This window comes from Crocodylus siamensis, chromosome 15, assembly GCF_052110815.1.
Source record: "Crocodylus siamensis isolate JL-2025a chromosome 15, ASM5211081v1, whole genome shotgun sequence".
NCBI lineage: Eukaryota > Metazoa > Chordata > Crocodylia > Crocodylidae > Crocodylus > Crocodylus siamensis.
The window spans coordinates 12983739-12999882 of record NC_143409.1 but is presented as its reverse complement, the minus strand read 5'-3'; the positions used below and the strand labels follow the sequence as shown (position 1 = coordinate 12999882).

The 16144-nt window shown below is 46.2% G+C and overlaps 1 protein-coding gene across 1 annotated transcript in view; it reads right to left on the bottom strand.

Annotated features, from left to right (window-relative positions):
• AGBL1 (AGBL carboxypeptidase 1) overlaps window positions 1–16144 on the bottom strand; it is a 411668-nt gene that overhangs the window by 310265 nt on the left and 85259 nt on the right. The window contains exons 7-13 of the mRNA XM_090028682.1: window positions 14220–14428; window positions 9540–9705; window positions 8175–8248; window positions 5994–6110; window positions 2951–3555; window positions 1362–1445; window positions 369–455 (exon numbers count right to left, since the gene is read on the bottom strand). Of these exons, the coding sequence (XP_089884808.1) occupies window positions 369–455; window positions 1362–1445; window positions 2951–3555; window positions 5994–6110; window positions 8175–8248; window positions 9540–9705; window positions 14220–14428 (1342 nt within the window). The remainder of the gene's footprint in view (window positions 1–368; window positions 456–1361; window positions 1446–2950; window positions 3556–5993; window positions 6111–8174; window positions 8249–9539; window positions 9706–14219; window positions 14429–16144) is intronic.

Here is a 16144-nt window from a genome sequence, read left to right as displayed (position 1 = left end):
GTATAACGGAGCTGAACCCAGTCATGGGTGATTCAGAGGGTGCCATCAGTCATGCTGAGCCTTTATTCATGACGGAGCTTGAACCAGGGGACCCTTGAGGTCCTTCCAGCTCTATGGTTCGATCAAAGCCAGAAGTACCAAAACATGTCATTGAACCTGTGTCCACCCTAGCACAGCATTAAAACATTGTGTACTGTAGTATTTCATTCCCTTCAGCTTCATGTGACCCAAATCTTGGCACATGATATGCATTCCCTCCCCTTTTCTGTTTCAGAGTCCACTAGCATTTCACCTTTTCATTTAGTGAATATTTTAAGTAGGCCCAGAGGTTACACAGGCACTGCACTGTTGGCATCGGTGCTACTTACCCATACACTTGTATGGCTTTGCGAAGGTTTCCCGATTCAAATTTGGAGAAGAATTTAAGACAATCTGGAGTATCTAAGCTGGACGGGCTGAAACAAAATACAGAAATACACCTTACTCTAAAGGAGAAGTAACTGCCCAATTCCACATTTGTTACCCTGTGAGGGAAAGAGCCATTCCCAAGTTCTCCATTCATTCCTCCCATGTTTCTATCATGCCCTGTTTTGGAGCCCTTTCATTTGGCATAAGCCACTTTGGCATCCTCTCCCTGAAAACCCTCACCAGGCCTCCTCTAGTTCTCCTGCCTCCCCTTATCCTAACAATAATTTCAAATCCACAAATCTTTCATTGAAATTTACTTTTGCAGGTTTGAGATCCTCTGGTTTTCCTTATGCTGTCTCTTCGCAAGGGCAGTAATCAAGTATCAGAGGTTGTGCCTACCACTGTGCCCAAGATAAGGTCTTACAAGTGGCTTGCTGCATGCAACAGTAGTATTATCCATTGGTCTCCTAAAAACACCCAGCATCCGGTTTGGTTTTCCTCCACAAATTGGTAGTTTCAGTAACTCCTCCTTTCCCCAAGCTATGGCTAGGAAGCTCCGCATTCAACATGCTTCTTATACCGAATCCTAGCTCTTAGGCTCATTGGGTACCTATGCACATGCCAGACGTCTTCTCTGATGTGTGCTAATTAAAGTAGCCTCCATGTCATGTGTATTCAGCATCCCCATGCTTTAAAATGATGGCAGAGACACTTTAAAGCTTATCAAATGGGCTGTAGTTAAATGCCCCCACCACCATTCTGAAGCACAAAATGCCAAATACACATGATGCTGTGGGCGCTTTAATCAGAGTGGCTCTCAGAGCTGCTCTAATTAAAGTGCCACCCCCCTCCATCTCAGAGCACATGTAAAGACACCCACTGTTTTTACACACATGACCAGTCATCTGATTTGGTAGTTATATGAATAGTAGCACACTACAAGGCATACCTACCTGGGCTCTTCTAAATCAAAGACAACTCTGCCTATCACATCACCTGGTTGGATAAGGCGACGGATATCATCAAATATTTTGGCCCTGAAAAAGAAAGACAAAATTGTGAGTTTTTCTACAGCCACAGGGGGAGAGGGAGAAAGACTCATTCTGGGGATGGGATACTTGTTGCTGAAGCCAGAACAGGCTTATGAATTTTTTTCCAGGGCTTTGATGGGGATTTTTGCATAGAATTACGCTAAAGCTAATTGTATTTTTTAAAAATGTAGTTCACCTGCTTGTTCTTTCACGTGAAATTTTTTGCATAACTCCCTTGACCAGAAAACATCTTTTCAGTGAAATGACTTATTAATTACAAAAATCCCCATTTATTCAACCTGTAGCACTAGTCATGCATGGCCAGCAGCATGAATTGGCCATAATGCAGCAAACTACCAGTCTATTTAGTACAGAATCCTGACTCCTACAGACGCTGTGAGAAGGATAATTTGTCCAGTGATATCTTTTATTAGACCATTAGCAGAGATGCTAGGCAGGCTTTCAGGCTTAAAAATGCCCTTCCTCTCTCACACTCCCTGGACCATCACAGCTGCAACAACACTATAGCACTACTCCTACAGAGGCTAACAACTGCTGGTTCTAATGAAATTGAGCCTCTCCAATCCCCAATCATGATCAATTGTATAATGTAGGGAAGATTTCCTTCCTGACCTTTTCAGCAATCAGCTTATACCCTGAAGCATGACATGATTATTTCTGTCTTAGCTATATGCTTACACATGCTATTATTGGTCATAAAAGCACAGCTTTCAAAGCATTAGTGCAGGGGGGCGGCGAGAGTGACTCTGAATAGGATTGCTAGATTTTAGTGACTGTAGAGAGTCCCCGTCTTTACAGAGTGCAGAGATTCAACAGAGTACAGATATTAGTGGTCTTGGTAAATGCCATGCTGTTAGTGTTGTTCAGCCTTACGGCTCAGTTTAAGAGAACAGAATCACCCCTGTCTCAGGCTGCCTGGACTCTGGTAGTTACTTGTGCTTGCTTTAGAAAAATGCTTTGTAAGGTTATAGCACATGGCTATCCATAGAGCCATAGAAAGAGTAGTTACAAGAGAGATTTCTCCCTTCTAACACAGTTCCAGAATACAAGTTTCCCTGCCAGCTGAACAACTTCAATGAAGTGAGGATAACAACGCTTGGCACTTAGGCAGGTGAGTATTTCTGGAGTCGCAGAGATTCGCAGAAGCCATGAGGTACAGCAAGACTTGTCTGCAATCAGACAGGGAGTCAATGGCAAAGGCAGGAGATAAGCCTCTGACTTGTAGTTGTGTCAAGACTTAGATGTCAGTCTCCCCAACCTCAAGAGAAAAATCTGAATAGAACAGTCCTGTAACCCAAATGCTCGCCCCGTATGGCTTTAAACTTGTTCTGCAAAGACCTAGGCAACTCAGTACAAATGTGATCATCAATACCTACCACCAGCCAGGCAGTAAGACATGAGTGACATATAAGACTCCTTCATACCGCAAGAATCTTGTCCCTATATCCCCAGCTCAGGAGAGCCCGTGTGATGATAATAAACACATTCACCTTTGAACTTCATATTTCCGCTCCAACATGGACTGGCAATAAGATGGGGGTTCATGACCCCAGAAATCAGACAATGCCAAAAATGTGTAGTCCGGAATGGACTTGGTGCTTCTGGCCTTAGCCATGTAGAGATGAGGGCTGTGGAACGGGATATTCCCCTGGTGTCTCTCCAGAAGTCCCTTTCCTACATCCAAGGCTCCCACTTCCCCAGCAGGGCTGGGACTACAGCAGCTCACAAACTGAGCATTAAATGTTTTTGCATCCCAGGAGGCCTCTTTTGGGAGAGGACGCAGCATTAGGCCGCAACTCCTTGCTGAACTTTTTTCTTCACCTAAGCCGTCTTCATTTTGGGCTGAATCTCCAGTGGTTTTATTTTCGGTGGTTTGAGCACCAAGACACTTCCCATCCTTCTCTGGGCCCTTCAAGGGAGCCTTCAAAGCCCTTTCAGCTGGCTCTGGCCTTGGCCCCTTGGTATTTTGGTCCTTTCCTCTGCCACGCTGCTGCTGCATGAAAGCAGCACTTGGAATGACTCGAGGACAAGTGACTGGTAGGCTCCTGAGCACATCCTCTGAGCCTCTCTCATCTTCAGACTCCAGTTCCAACTCCTTCAAAGAGTAAAATAAAGAAAAGAAATAAACACAGATGGTGCCTCCTTCCAGAAGGAAACCTTTCTGGGTAGAAGGAGAAAACATTAAATGTATAGACCTCCCAAAAGTTTGCTTCTCTCGTAACATAGGGAAGAGCAGAAGCTATGGACCACCTGCCAACACTCCTGTTCCCTCAAGTTACAGTCTGAGCAATACTCAGAAGCAAATTAGGGTCAGCCTGAGCTGGATGGGTAATTCAAGCCAATTCCAGAGTGTGCTAGGAAATTGTGGGAGGAAATTCAGTAAGTGTTGCTCTTCTTTTCCCTGCTTTCAGAGACAGAACTGCAATGTGAAGCCAAGGTCCTTGCTACTTACAGTCATTGCAAATACTGCAGCGTTCTCCATGCTGAAAGGACATTAACCCGGGTGCCCTTTGCAAGTTCAAGTTTGCATCGGTCTCCCTAAAGCCTCCCTGAACCTCACATGGAACAATGTTCTTCCTCACTTCTCACCTAGAGCTGTATGCCCTTGCACCAAAGGCAGTGGAAGCTTCCCCCTTGCTGTGCTTCAACCATGACCTAAAGTGGGAGTGTCAAACTCATCTGAGCCCATGGGCCATGGCTGGCACAGGACTCATCCACAGGCTGGGTTGGGCCCAAGGACTGGGCTCACATGCCATATGCATCTGTTCCAGGATGGATCCAAAGCAGGACCGCAGCGCACACGGCACCCGCTGGTCACTCCAGGGCTGCGTTTCATGTAACACCGGCTCTGGCCACTCCAGGATGGACGCTGGATCTAGCATGGAGTGGACAGGTACTGGGGTAAGTATTTCATGTAGCATGGTCCTGGAGCACCTGGACATCTAACCTGTGAGGCCATCCAGCACATCCTACATTGCCTGCGGGTCTACTCAAGACCCACAGACAGCATCAGGGGCCGGATGGTAGGGCTCAGCAGGCTGGGGCTGGCCCATGGGTCATATCTTTGACACCCCTGACCTAAATCAACTTTCTTGGTGGTTGCTAAAGTGGTTTACTCTCCATGCCCCAGTCAGACTCTGACATCTTATTTCTTGCTGGGGTCACTTGATTCCAGCTGACTTCCAGCTGGACCCGATGACCTCATGAGGACCCTTCCAGCCCCTAAAATCTATGAAAATCTATAGGAAAAAAAAAAACAAACTCTGTTGAAACCCCTCCCACAGCATACAAATGAATGTCCATTTGTGAATGTGAATTTTTTCCTAGGTGCACTAGGGCTTAGTCAGCTGAGACCCAGCAAAATGTGCTGCCAAACTATCAGAGGAACATAGAATTTGAAGGGGCTTTCTGAGCCATCAAATCTAGTCTCCTGGATTCGCAGGCAACCACTTGTCCAAGAGCATCACCCATTGGATGCAACCTCCAGATTAGGATGTCCTGATGCTGGCAGCTACAAGGGAAGTGGGGCAGAGAACATATCAGTCTAAATAGGCCCTGCATAAATACTCTCTCTCGTAGCATCCTGTCTCTGCCAGAGATACAGGATTCAGAGCTACAGGGACCCAATCTGGCATTTCTTATGTTCTTATGTCCACTCCAGCCCCTCTCACACACCTAATAAAAAAAACCCTTCAATGCACCATGAGAAAAGAGCACAAATGAGCAGAAGAGACTCATGTGAAACCAATGCCTTCTGCCACAGCAGGAGATTCACTGGAACAGAACATAAGTACGTAAGACCTGCCATTCACCGGGTTAGACCGTAAGTCCCTCTTTCCCAGTGCCCTGTGTCACACAATGGCAAGCGGTCGATGCTGAAAGGGAGCGTGAACAGGGTACGACCAAGGTTTTTCCCGTTCCTCTCCCGCTTGCAGCCTCAAGCATGTAAGGTCTAGGAAGTTCTGCGTCAGAGGCTGTGCCCCTCACCCCCATGTTTAGTCACTACTGATGCACCTTTCATCCAAGAATTTGTCCAATCTCGTTTTGAACCTGAAGTCTCAGCTTCCACAACATCTTGCGGCAGCAAGGTCCACACTTCAGTCACGCACAGCGGGGAAAAAATACCTTCTTTTCTCAGTTTTAAATGTTCTGCTGCCTGGTCCCATTTTATGACCCCCAGCTCTAGCATTGTGAGAAATAGTAAATAATAAATCCCTATTCCCTTTCTCTTCCCCATTTAGTATTTTGTACACCATTATTGTGTTCCCTCTCAAGTACCTCTTTTCTAAACTGAACAGGCCTAGCCTCAGATAAAATATGCTCGGTTGATCCCAAGGGTTGAACCATGCCCCATGCCACAGAGAAAGGCAGTCTCACTGACCCTGGGCTAGAATCAAGCCAATGGGCTACAGACAGTTGTCTCAATCTTCAGTCCCTTGATTCCCTCAGCTACCCAGCGTCTCGCCTTACAAGAAGTCTGCATGGTTACCTCCTCCCACCTCCAGTACTGCATGCTCCTTTATGTATTCCTACCTGAAAGTCATGGGAAAGTTCAGCACACATTGCCTCATACTGTGCAAGCTCCTTCTCTGGCCTGTCAAGGCCAGGCCTTGACCTCAGTTTATTCACATCTGTCTCCAGGTCATCATCCTTCAAAAGCAGGAGGAGGAAAGGAAATAAATTAAAGATGTTACTGAGGTGCTTTGGATTGCCCTGCAGTCGATCATTATACAACAAAGCCCATTGTATAGTACCTTTCACCTAAGAATCGCCGGACACGTGACACTCCTGATGGTTAAAGTAGAGGAATGTGTTTCCTTTAGAGGTTGTGAAACCACCATCACTGGAACTTTTCAGCGCAGGTTAAGTAAGGATTTGTCAGAGACGGTTTAGACGGAGAAGATCCTGCTCTGAGCAGGGGTTGACACCTCGAGGTCACGTCAAGCCTTAATTTTTTTACAACGCTACATAGCAAATGAGTCTCAGGATCTCCCCGGCCATGTTAACAACTGCAAATAAAGCCATTTTAGGGAAGGACAAATAGATGTACGACAGTTTGAGTCACCTGCCTAAGAGTTTATAAGGAACCAACAGTCTGCAACTCAGGAGTCCTGGACGAGATTGACAAAAGCAGGTAATAGGTGACCAAATGAAGACCCTTTAAAGAGTCCCAGTTTTCAGAAAGCTCGGAGACCCATCTGCTAAAAATTAAGCCCCTTTGGCTTGGGGCACCCAAAAAGTGATTCACCTCAAAACCACAATAGGATCCTATTGCAACCAAGAACCCCTCTCATGCAGGTATTAAACAGAGGGTCACAAGGAAACTTCTTTGATTCAGAAACCCAGCAACCAAGTAATCTGGAGTGAACAAAATCCCAGAGCACATCACAGGCACAATCAGTCGGGCTGCTTACCAGAAGAATTAGCAGCCTCTAGAGGCCTGCCTCTTCCTTCGAGCCAAAATCTCCTTAGCCCCCATCGTTCTCCTCCAGGGCCCCTGCCTTTGAACACAAGCCCCCAACCCCGTCCCACCCACATCACTGAACCATCAAGCAGCAATTTCTCATTGCCATTACTTTATTTATATTTCTGTATGCTGCTGATAAATAGTTTTTGGTCTTACCCAATCTTCTAATCTCCCTTTAAAAAAAAAGAAAAAGAAAAAGGAAGAAAATCTTCTGGATCTGCAGTTATCTGAGAAGCAAGGATAAGGATCCTATCTGAAACTTTCACATCCACAGGCAATTGTGCATTGATGTGCAACCCCTTCACATCAGATACCAGACTCAGCGTCACATGGTGCCAAGGGTTCAGCCATCACATGAGAGAACGGGAAAGAATGACTGTGGGGGAGGGGGGAGAGAAGTGGCATTGATGAATGGCTGTTACATGACAGCATTATTCAAATAATTCAGTATGCTGTTAGCAAGCACGCACTGCCAAACCACAGCAAAAAAAGCAATTTGCTTTGATAACAACTTCAGAAATGATTCTATTTATCAACAAATTCCTGCAAACGCAAGGGTGTCCACAGCATTTCCAATCTGGAGCTGCAGCTGCATTGGAGGAAATTGTGGTGGTTTTGCGGGTGAGTCAGTAGCAGGCCCTGGAGGTGTTGCTGGGCGTTGGGGCTCCATTTGGAGGACCTGTCAGGTTAGGGCACTAGGTGGAATTAGTTGGGAGACGCATCGATGGTTTGGGTTGGTGGAAGGATCCATAAGAGGCCTGGATATTTGAGTCCCATGAGGATTGCAGTTTTGGTAGACCTGATCAAATAGTGGGGTGACAAATATTTTCCCTTTGAAAGTCCTGTGCCAAGTTCATTAAGTTAGCACTAGTCATTATGCATCAATGCCTACAAGATAGCTATAAAATGTTAGTCACATAAGTATGACAAAAATTAGAAGATGTGATTAGTCTTCACCCAAATATCTCAACTATAAATTCACTCTTCATCCTCCATTTCATAACCCAGCTGGAAGGTACTAGTTTATGGGTTAAGTGGCCAGTCACATGAGAAAAATAATAGCTAAAATGCATCCAAACAAAGAAGTAAATACTTTGTAATGCACCTTCATCCTAACAAACCGATTGACCACCCCTAATTTTCAGATGAAAACAGTCAGTAGGGCACAAGTTAGGACACCGAGTGAGAAAAGCTGTCCTTCACAGTGCACAGAGGGTTTTAAAGGAAGCTATAGTTCATATACCTACTTCTTCTTTGCTCTCCGGGTCATCATTGTCAAAGTCTTTTTCCACCTCTTCTTCACCATCCTCTTCACTCTCATCTGTAACAGTAAAAAAGAAGTGGAGCAGGTGGCCTCCATTTGAATACCTCTTTTCTCTCATCCCCCAACAGAAAAAGATGAGACCCGTGTGTGATAGGTGGCTGTCTACAAGCCACCACAATGCTGAATGCAAGACTAAAAATCCACATCAGATCCCAAGTGCTGAGTCAAATACAGTGGCACGCGTGTGGCCTCAGTCTCCTCCATTTTCAGTATTGGCCTCAACAAAATCACTGCTTTTCAACTCCTGGTCAAAGATCACCATGATGCAGTAAAGCAATCATTGTAAAGCAATCAGATGATGTTATAGTTTGGCTGCCATCACATTAGGGAATGCTCTTAATCTACATTTCCCGGCTAGGCATTTTACACAGCAACCCAACACTGTAGTAGGAGACATTTTTCTGTGGACAATCAATAGCAATGGCAAAGTCCCTGGTGGACCTCATGGAGAAGCCAGCTCTTGTCTGCGTGGATCACAGGTTGTATTGTTTGTTTAAGCTGGGTTTGGGGGACTCAGGGTTAGAGCAGTGAGTGGTTATCTGGGCAGATGGGGTGCGAGTTTTGTATGGTGTTCATGTCCTGAGATTATAGAAAGCAGGATGGTTTGGAGGAAAGGAGACACACCCCACGAAAATGGGGTGGGGGAACATGACAAACAACTCCACCTACAGAGGTAAGGTAAGCATTTGAAGCCGCCAAGAAGCTATTGCAACATTTGCATAAATTTTTTGCACAGGCCAAAAAAAGACATCAGATACCACAACAATACTGGAATGCAGCGTGAAGGCCAGCAGTAGAAGGATTTCAGACTTCTAGACAAGCACATATTTGCTCCCCCTTTGGGCACTCCTATTACACGCATGTCATTCATCTCCCTAAATGCATGCCCTAGTTGCTTGCACATTGTCTGTTCATGCATCCTGCCTGCTACCTGCTTTTTCTTTTAGGGAGGGAAATGGCTGATCGCCAGCAGTGCCTGTTTACTGAAAAGGGAGATATTTTTAACTTTCCTCAGTGCCAAGGCCATGCCTTTCTGCAACTTTCAAGCAATCTGAGGAGCTGATCCCATGTTCCCCGCCTTCCATCCATTCTCTGCACAGCACCTTCTGGTCCTAGAGAATGGACTAGATTGAAGGATTCAAACCCTCTTCTGGGGCATGATAAGTTAGGCCACCAAGTGATTTTTTTTTAATGAAAAGTGCAGGACTGGATGGCAGCCTCCCTGCCATCTCCCCAAAACCCTGGACCTTCCTCACCCCCTCCCCCAAATTACCATTCAGCAATTTACCTTCAGGCCCTGAACGTGGAGATTGAAAGCTGATGCTCCCAGGTGGAGAGAAGGAAAAGGAGCTGCTTGCTGTTGCTAAAGGCAGAGACTCCTTGGGGTAGCACTTTCTCAGGATCTGGGTCACTGTAGTTACTATAGAATCCAGGCTCTTGCTAGCCAGGCAATCCTAGGCACCAGTGAAGAACAGCAGTCAAAGATGTTTGCCTTTCAGCAGCATCTTCCCCATTGCACAGAACCCCCAGACATGAGCACTGTCACTTCCCTGAAAGCCTTAAAGAGCTGCCAGAGCCTTATGCAAACAATGCTCTGTTTAGAAGCAGTGCAGCTTCAATGCCTTATATATCCTGTTTGTTTGCTTTTTTTTTTTTTTTCTCCTCTCCCTCTCTCTCTTTTCTTTCTTACCACAGTAGAAAAGTCTGTATGGGAGAACAGAATCTTGATTTTTTTTAATAGCTCATCTGCTCCTGCAGCTCACTCCCCATCTGCTGGCATCTCTCATGCAAAGGACACAGCGTCCCCTAGCACCACACTATGGCACTGGGGTCTATACTGCCTCAAAAATTGAAAATGCCTTCAAGTGAGTCATCCGTACACCTCCTATGGTACAACTTCCTCCAGCATTGTGCTGGGAGCATTGGGCTCAGTATTGAATCAGAAGATATACCACACTCTACTTAGCCACAAAGTTAAGCTCCTGCAGGGCCTCAATTTTTTTTTTCCTATTAGAACCTCCCAGTTGTTATAGAAGACTTGCAGAAGCTACTGGTAGAAGACTCCTAATACACTTTGGTTGGGCAGAGGGTCCTTTTTAATGACATACACACACTCCATGCAGAAAGAGCATGCCAGACCTCTGTTATTCCCCCTACCTTCTCCCTTTTCCCCACTATGAAAAGAGGAACCATAGGTTTTACATTTGATTAAGGAAAAGAAAACCGGCGAGAATAAAAGTAAAGTCCTATCAGGAGCGAGAGCGTGAGTGTGGGGGGGGGGGTGCGCACGCACACATGTGTGTATGTGTGCGCGTGTCCTACATTGGAGGCCTCAGCTCTGAGAACAAAACAGCTGGTGCCTTTGCACAGCAGCACAATACTTAGCAATGTAAATGTGCAAACTATGGAAAACCAACAGATTTCAATTTCATCGTCATCGTGCATATATGCCACCGCGTCCATGGGGGAGAATTAGATTGCAAGCAAATGTAGCTATGAGCAATCTATCTAGGTTCTTAAGATAAACCATGCCCATCAGTAGTACCCAAGTTGTGATCCAGTCCCCAGACTATGAACAGAAACTGCAAAGAGCACCACGAAGACACCAATGTGTGGAAGTGCAACATTAAAATGATATCTTACTATAAATCAGGATACTTCCTTCCCCCCAGTGTACAGGGGAAATGGAAAGTGCAGAAGCCTAAATAAAAGGTTACTGCCACTGGCTGAGCAGCACCTGGGAAGAAGTATGCCAGGGTTGAAGCACTCTACTAGTCCAGCAGGGTATTCACCGAACAGGCCGAAGCGCTCCGTAAGAAGCAATAACAGGAAAACTGCTGCATTTCAAACCGGCTCTTGCTCCATTTCCTCATGTATGATTGAAGGGCATTATAAGATTCTGTGGGATTAGCCAAGATTCCTGTAGGGAGGCTAGAAAAATCATCTAAGCTGACATGCTTACAAGTCTCAGCTACAAGAATCTTAATATGTATTTCTAGATCTCTAGCTGTTAGGAACAAGAGCGAGAGAACAGACAATCCTGAAATCGACTCTGAGGAAGGTTTTCCTGGGGTTAGAGCAACGGCCTAGAAGAATTGGTTTCTATTCCCTGTTCTTCCACTGATTTATTGTCTGATATTGGGCAGCTTTCCTCTACCTCATTTTCCCTCTCACTGAAAGAAGAGTAACGATAATTTGTCTACATGTGGAAGGAAGAGTTGCTATTCCTAAAGCTTGCTTAAAAATTCTTCTCCAACTATTTAAGTCGGTCTAATAAAAGATATCAGATTCACCCAAAGAACCTCGTCTGCCTATGTCCTTAGATCAACACGGCTACAACCTATGCCCCTAAATAACTTGTAGACACACTTCTCTGGGAAAACAAGTCCCAGTTAGAAGTGAGCTAAGCTAAGCAGGCAGAAGGGAGGCTAAATGCAGAATCAGAGTCCTCACACATGTTCCTGTTCAAAAACAGTTACTTTGCTTCAACTTCAGTCTACCTTAATCCAAATTAGATTTCAAGTGTAGACAAGCCCTCCACTACCTTGCAAGGATTTTGACAGGTTAAATTGATTAGCATTTATAAAAGTCTTTGAGATGCTCTCATAACATGGTCCACAGGTGTGCTTATTAGAACCCCTTCCTTACCTCCTCGGTCCCCATTGCAAAAGCTTGTGAAATACATGATCACACACGAATATTCTGGATTCAGCCTAAAGGTGGGGAGATCAAATCTTATAAGATACAGCTAAAATGAACCATGCACGCAGCTTACTAGAGTGATATTTATAGGATCATAGGAAAGTGGGGCTGGGAAGCACCTTACGAGGTCGTGTCCTTACGAGAGCACCTTACGAGAGTCTATCCTCCAGCTCATGGGAGTTTTGTTGTGAATGGGTGTGTTTGTATTCATGCAGGAGCCATAGTATGAGGCTAAAGTGCAGCAGGCACGTGGTATGGAAAGGTAACAGTTCTCCTCTTATTTGCATAGGGCAGAAAACATGTTCCTTTCTCATGGCAGCCAGCTCTGTCCATCAGGCCAAGGTGTCTAGACTCAGCCGACAGGCCAGGTGCGCAGTCAGGTTAGCCAGCATAGTTTAACTGAAACGTGAAGGTAGATGGAAATTCACACAAGAGCCCTGCAGAAAAAGATGCCCCCATTTCACAGAAAAATCGTATGCTTTTATTCTGATTTGGAAAGGAAATTCATTTCCAAGTTCTTCACAAAGCAATACAGAGCAGACTCCAATGGCCCTCCCTGACAAGAAGCCATGAGCCTGGGCCCTCAGACATGAGTTCCCAGGCCTTTCAGGCTCTCAGCAATCCAACAGCCCATCCAGTGGACTACCAAAAAGTCATGAGAGAAGGTGGGGAACCAGAGAGGTCCCTAAGGTCAGCCCTGCTAGCAGCAGAGCTTCACTGGAGCTTTGTCCAAATCCAACCATCTCTGCAAAGTTTGCTGGTTTTGACAGGTCACAGCAAATTCTGATGAAAAAACGTTTCCTCAAAATGTTTCCCACTATGTTTGCTGGTCATAGACAATCCCCAGGGTATGTCTAGAGCTAATCAGCACAGCTAACACATTTTTAAAGGTGCTGAAACACTATCTCCCCGAGACCTCACAGCTGCTTCATTCTTTCAAAGCAAGTTCTTTCTCTCTCCCTGCTCAGAGCAGCCCGCACACTCTCCCAGGACACAATCTTCAGTATCTCTCTATCAATTGGATGCTAAGAAAGCACTGCAGTGACAGCGATATGACATGTGCACACTTAGTTGTGGTCTTTGCAAGGGGCGGAGGCACTCAGCCAAGGTTTTGGATAGGACCTCATGGGGCCTTAACCCCCACTCCTGGATGTCAGGAATACATCACCTGTCTCAGGGATGCATTGCAAGAACTGAAAATATCCAACACAGCAACTAAGGGAGGTGAATTTCTGGGCCTGTTAACCTTGGTGATTCCCTTCCCAACAAATCTCCCATGGCATGTGGCAGAGAAAGCAAATGGGAAACCCCTCAAGCTGTCATTTCTGCTCCACTTCTGACCTTTGGAAGGATTAGCGTTTTCACACTTCACGGGGGGATTTTTGGTGTGTCATCTCCTGTTTATTCACCCAAGGTGACCCAGTATTTTCACTTTTCAGGGTGTTGCTCCCAGGCTGAGCTATCAGGAAACGTTAGCTCAGAAAGCAACATTGACTGTGGGAGGCTCTTGATAGGAATGAGCCAAGATTGGCCCTCGCAGATATTGATTTCATAGCACTGCGGTCATCTCTGCTCATTTACCCACAAGTTGGGGAGATGCAGTAGTGTGCCAAGGGCATTGGTGTGCCAGGTCCCCATGCCTCATGTGAACAGCAGTAAGTTACACTGCAGAGGAAGGGAAAGCAACCCCACCTGTAAGGTACCTATAACAAAGAGGAGGGGTAGCTAGAGGACGGTTGGTTTTGAGAGGCAGGAAAATGGAAGGACTGGCCCCCACTGCATGGGGTTTTCCTAGGAGACAAGAGGGATGTGTTGCTTCCCCTAGATGTGGCAATGCCAGATCAGAACACGATGCCGAGGCCAGTAAGACCATCGAGTCATATTCCTTGTGCAGTCTCCCAGGTCTAATCCTGAATCAGCCTTTATGGTGGTAGCTCATGCCAAGAGGGAGGAGACACATTGGTAGGAAGGCAGCGAAGGGAAACGGCTGCCTGTTCAATCTCTGTCCTCTCACCACCTGTCTCCAAGGCTGCCAGTACTACATTTGCTGAATACAAAAGTAAAACTAGTGACATGGCCAAATAATTTTGAAGGGAACATGTTTTATTGCACTGGAATCTCCTCCAGGACAGAAGTTTCTATTTTGCAGTCTCCTCTACTTAAAAACACAAAAAGCAGTCTGAGGTGTTGAGAAAACACAGGGTAAGGTAGCCGGACCAGAAGCAGCTGCCGAACTGCATCATTTCAGAATTTGGGTTGTATTTACCTGCACCGTGGTGAAGAGGATTTCCATGCCTCGAGCACAGCGAAAAGTCTCCCTGCCAGACCGGATGTTGGTGATGTGTTTGAGGCAGAGCAGGAGACCCCTGCGGATGTGGATGTAGCTGTTGGAGACGTCGCTTTGGTGCCAGTCCTGATACAGCCTCAGAAGTCCACACAAGTAGCCTCTGTGCACCACCCGCCGACTGTTAGACTCTGAAACCACAAGAGAAAGGCTTCCCACCATTAGCGCTGCCGTGATGATTATGTGGCGACTCGATGCTCGTGTGCACATGCACACTTAATCTTGTGCATGCAGGCCTGGCCACTTTTAACTTAAGTGTGGTGACCTTTATTATTTGCTAAGCACAGGCCATCTGCTCGGCATTGTACAGAATAAAGCAAAAAGTAAAGACCGTCCCTGTTGGGAGCAGGTTAGTGCCAGGGGGAGATCCTGCATTGAGAGCAGTAGGCAAGGATGGTATTTTTTTTAACTTGATCTCCACAAGGGGTAGAACAAGGCATAGAGGCAGCAGCCATGTCTGCCTTCATCTGCCAATAAACCTTTCTCCTGACCTGCAGCACCATAAATGTTGCTCAGACTGAAAGAGGAATGAGGCAGAGATGAAAGCCAGAGAAATACAATGCGATCGGTTAAGAAAAGATATGATCTTCATATATCAGCGTGATGCCTGTTGACACTGGAAGGGATTGACCAGCTGTGGGTCACACAGCTACACACCATTTGGTCATGTGACCTTCCCTCAGCCAATTAGATTGATTTCCCTACCTACACTTTTCACACACCCACCATCGAGATGAACACCGATTCTCAAGACGGGGTATACAGCCACAACCTCCTCTCTTTCACATTGCCAACTTTAAACTTCCAGAAATTGTATGGCAGACCCCAAAGTCAGGAGATTAAGTTAAAATTAATCAGGTTCTAGGAGTTGGGGGGGTGGTGTTAAATACCCATACAACAAATATGGTTTCTTGTTCTTTGCTTGCTGATTTCTAGGTCTTGCGGGGGCATATGCAGGTCACATTTATTCGGGTACGTTTGCTCAACAAGCTGTAGGACCTAGAAGGTTATGCTAAAGAGCCTGAGACTCGGATGCTGCCTTAATCATGTGCTTCCAGGTGCTGGCGCTCTACAAGAAAATACTGTGGGACGTGCAATAAAATGACAAGGCTGGGCGATACTGCTGCCCAAATTTTCTGATGCACGTTTTCCTCATCTCACTGGCCCTACCTCATGGTATACAGGGTTAGCACTACACTAAACTCAAGGCAGTTCCTTCCCCTTTAAAGCAGCCCTTGACTGAACATATGATCCCAACTGGGCCACCGTGCTCCTCATTCCAGCACTCGCTGGAAGCTGTCAGGAGCATGTTAATCAACTCATAAGGCCAGGAAGCGTATGTGAAGCCAGAGCTCAACTCCCTGAATACCGATCAGTATACGTCTCGCAACAGATGGCTCTTGGTATGGGTTTTCCAGGGCTGGTAGGTTCCAATCCATTTCTAGTTCATTAAACAGAGTGCCGGAGCCACTTACACCTAGAGCATGACATTCATCAGCAAGCATTTGCCTTATAGGGGAGGGTGAGAAGAGAGGAAAAGAGATTAAGGAAGAGAGAGAGGAAGGACACAAGATTTGGGGCAAGGAAGGTCAGTAGCGAAGAGGAGATTAGAGGTCGCTGGGGCAGGAACAGAGCTTGGAGGTGAAGGGTAGACTGCCCTTAGCCTCAGGAATAGGAAGGAGGAGAGAGGGCATAGTAGGAGGGGTGAGGAAAGGGCACAACTCCAATTGCCTCAGTCTGTTTTCTGATACATCAGCAAGATCTTATCCAGGGAGGCAGGAGGTAGCAGGGCCAGGCCACACACCGCACTGCCAAGACACCCAGCCCTGACCTGCAGCCTCCCAGGC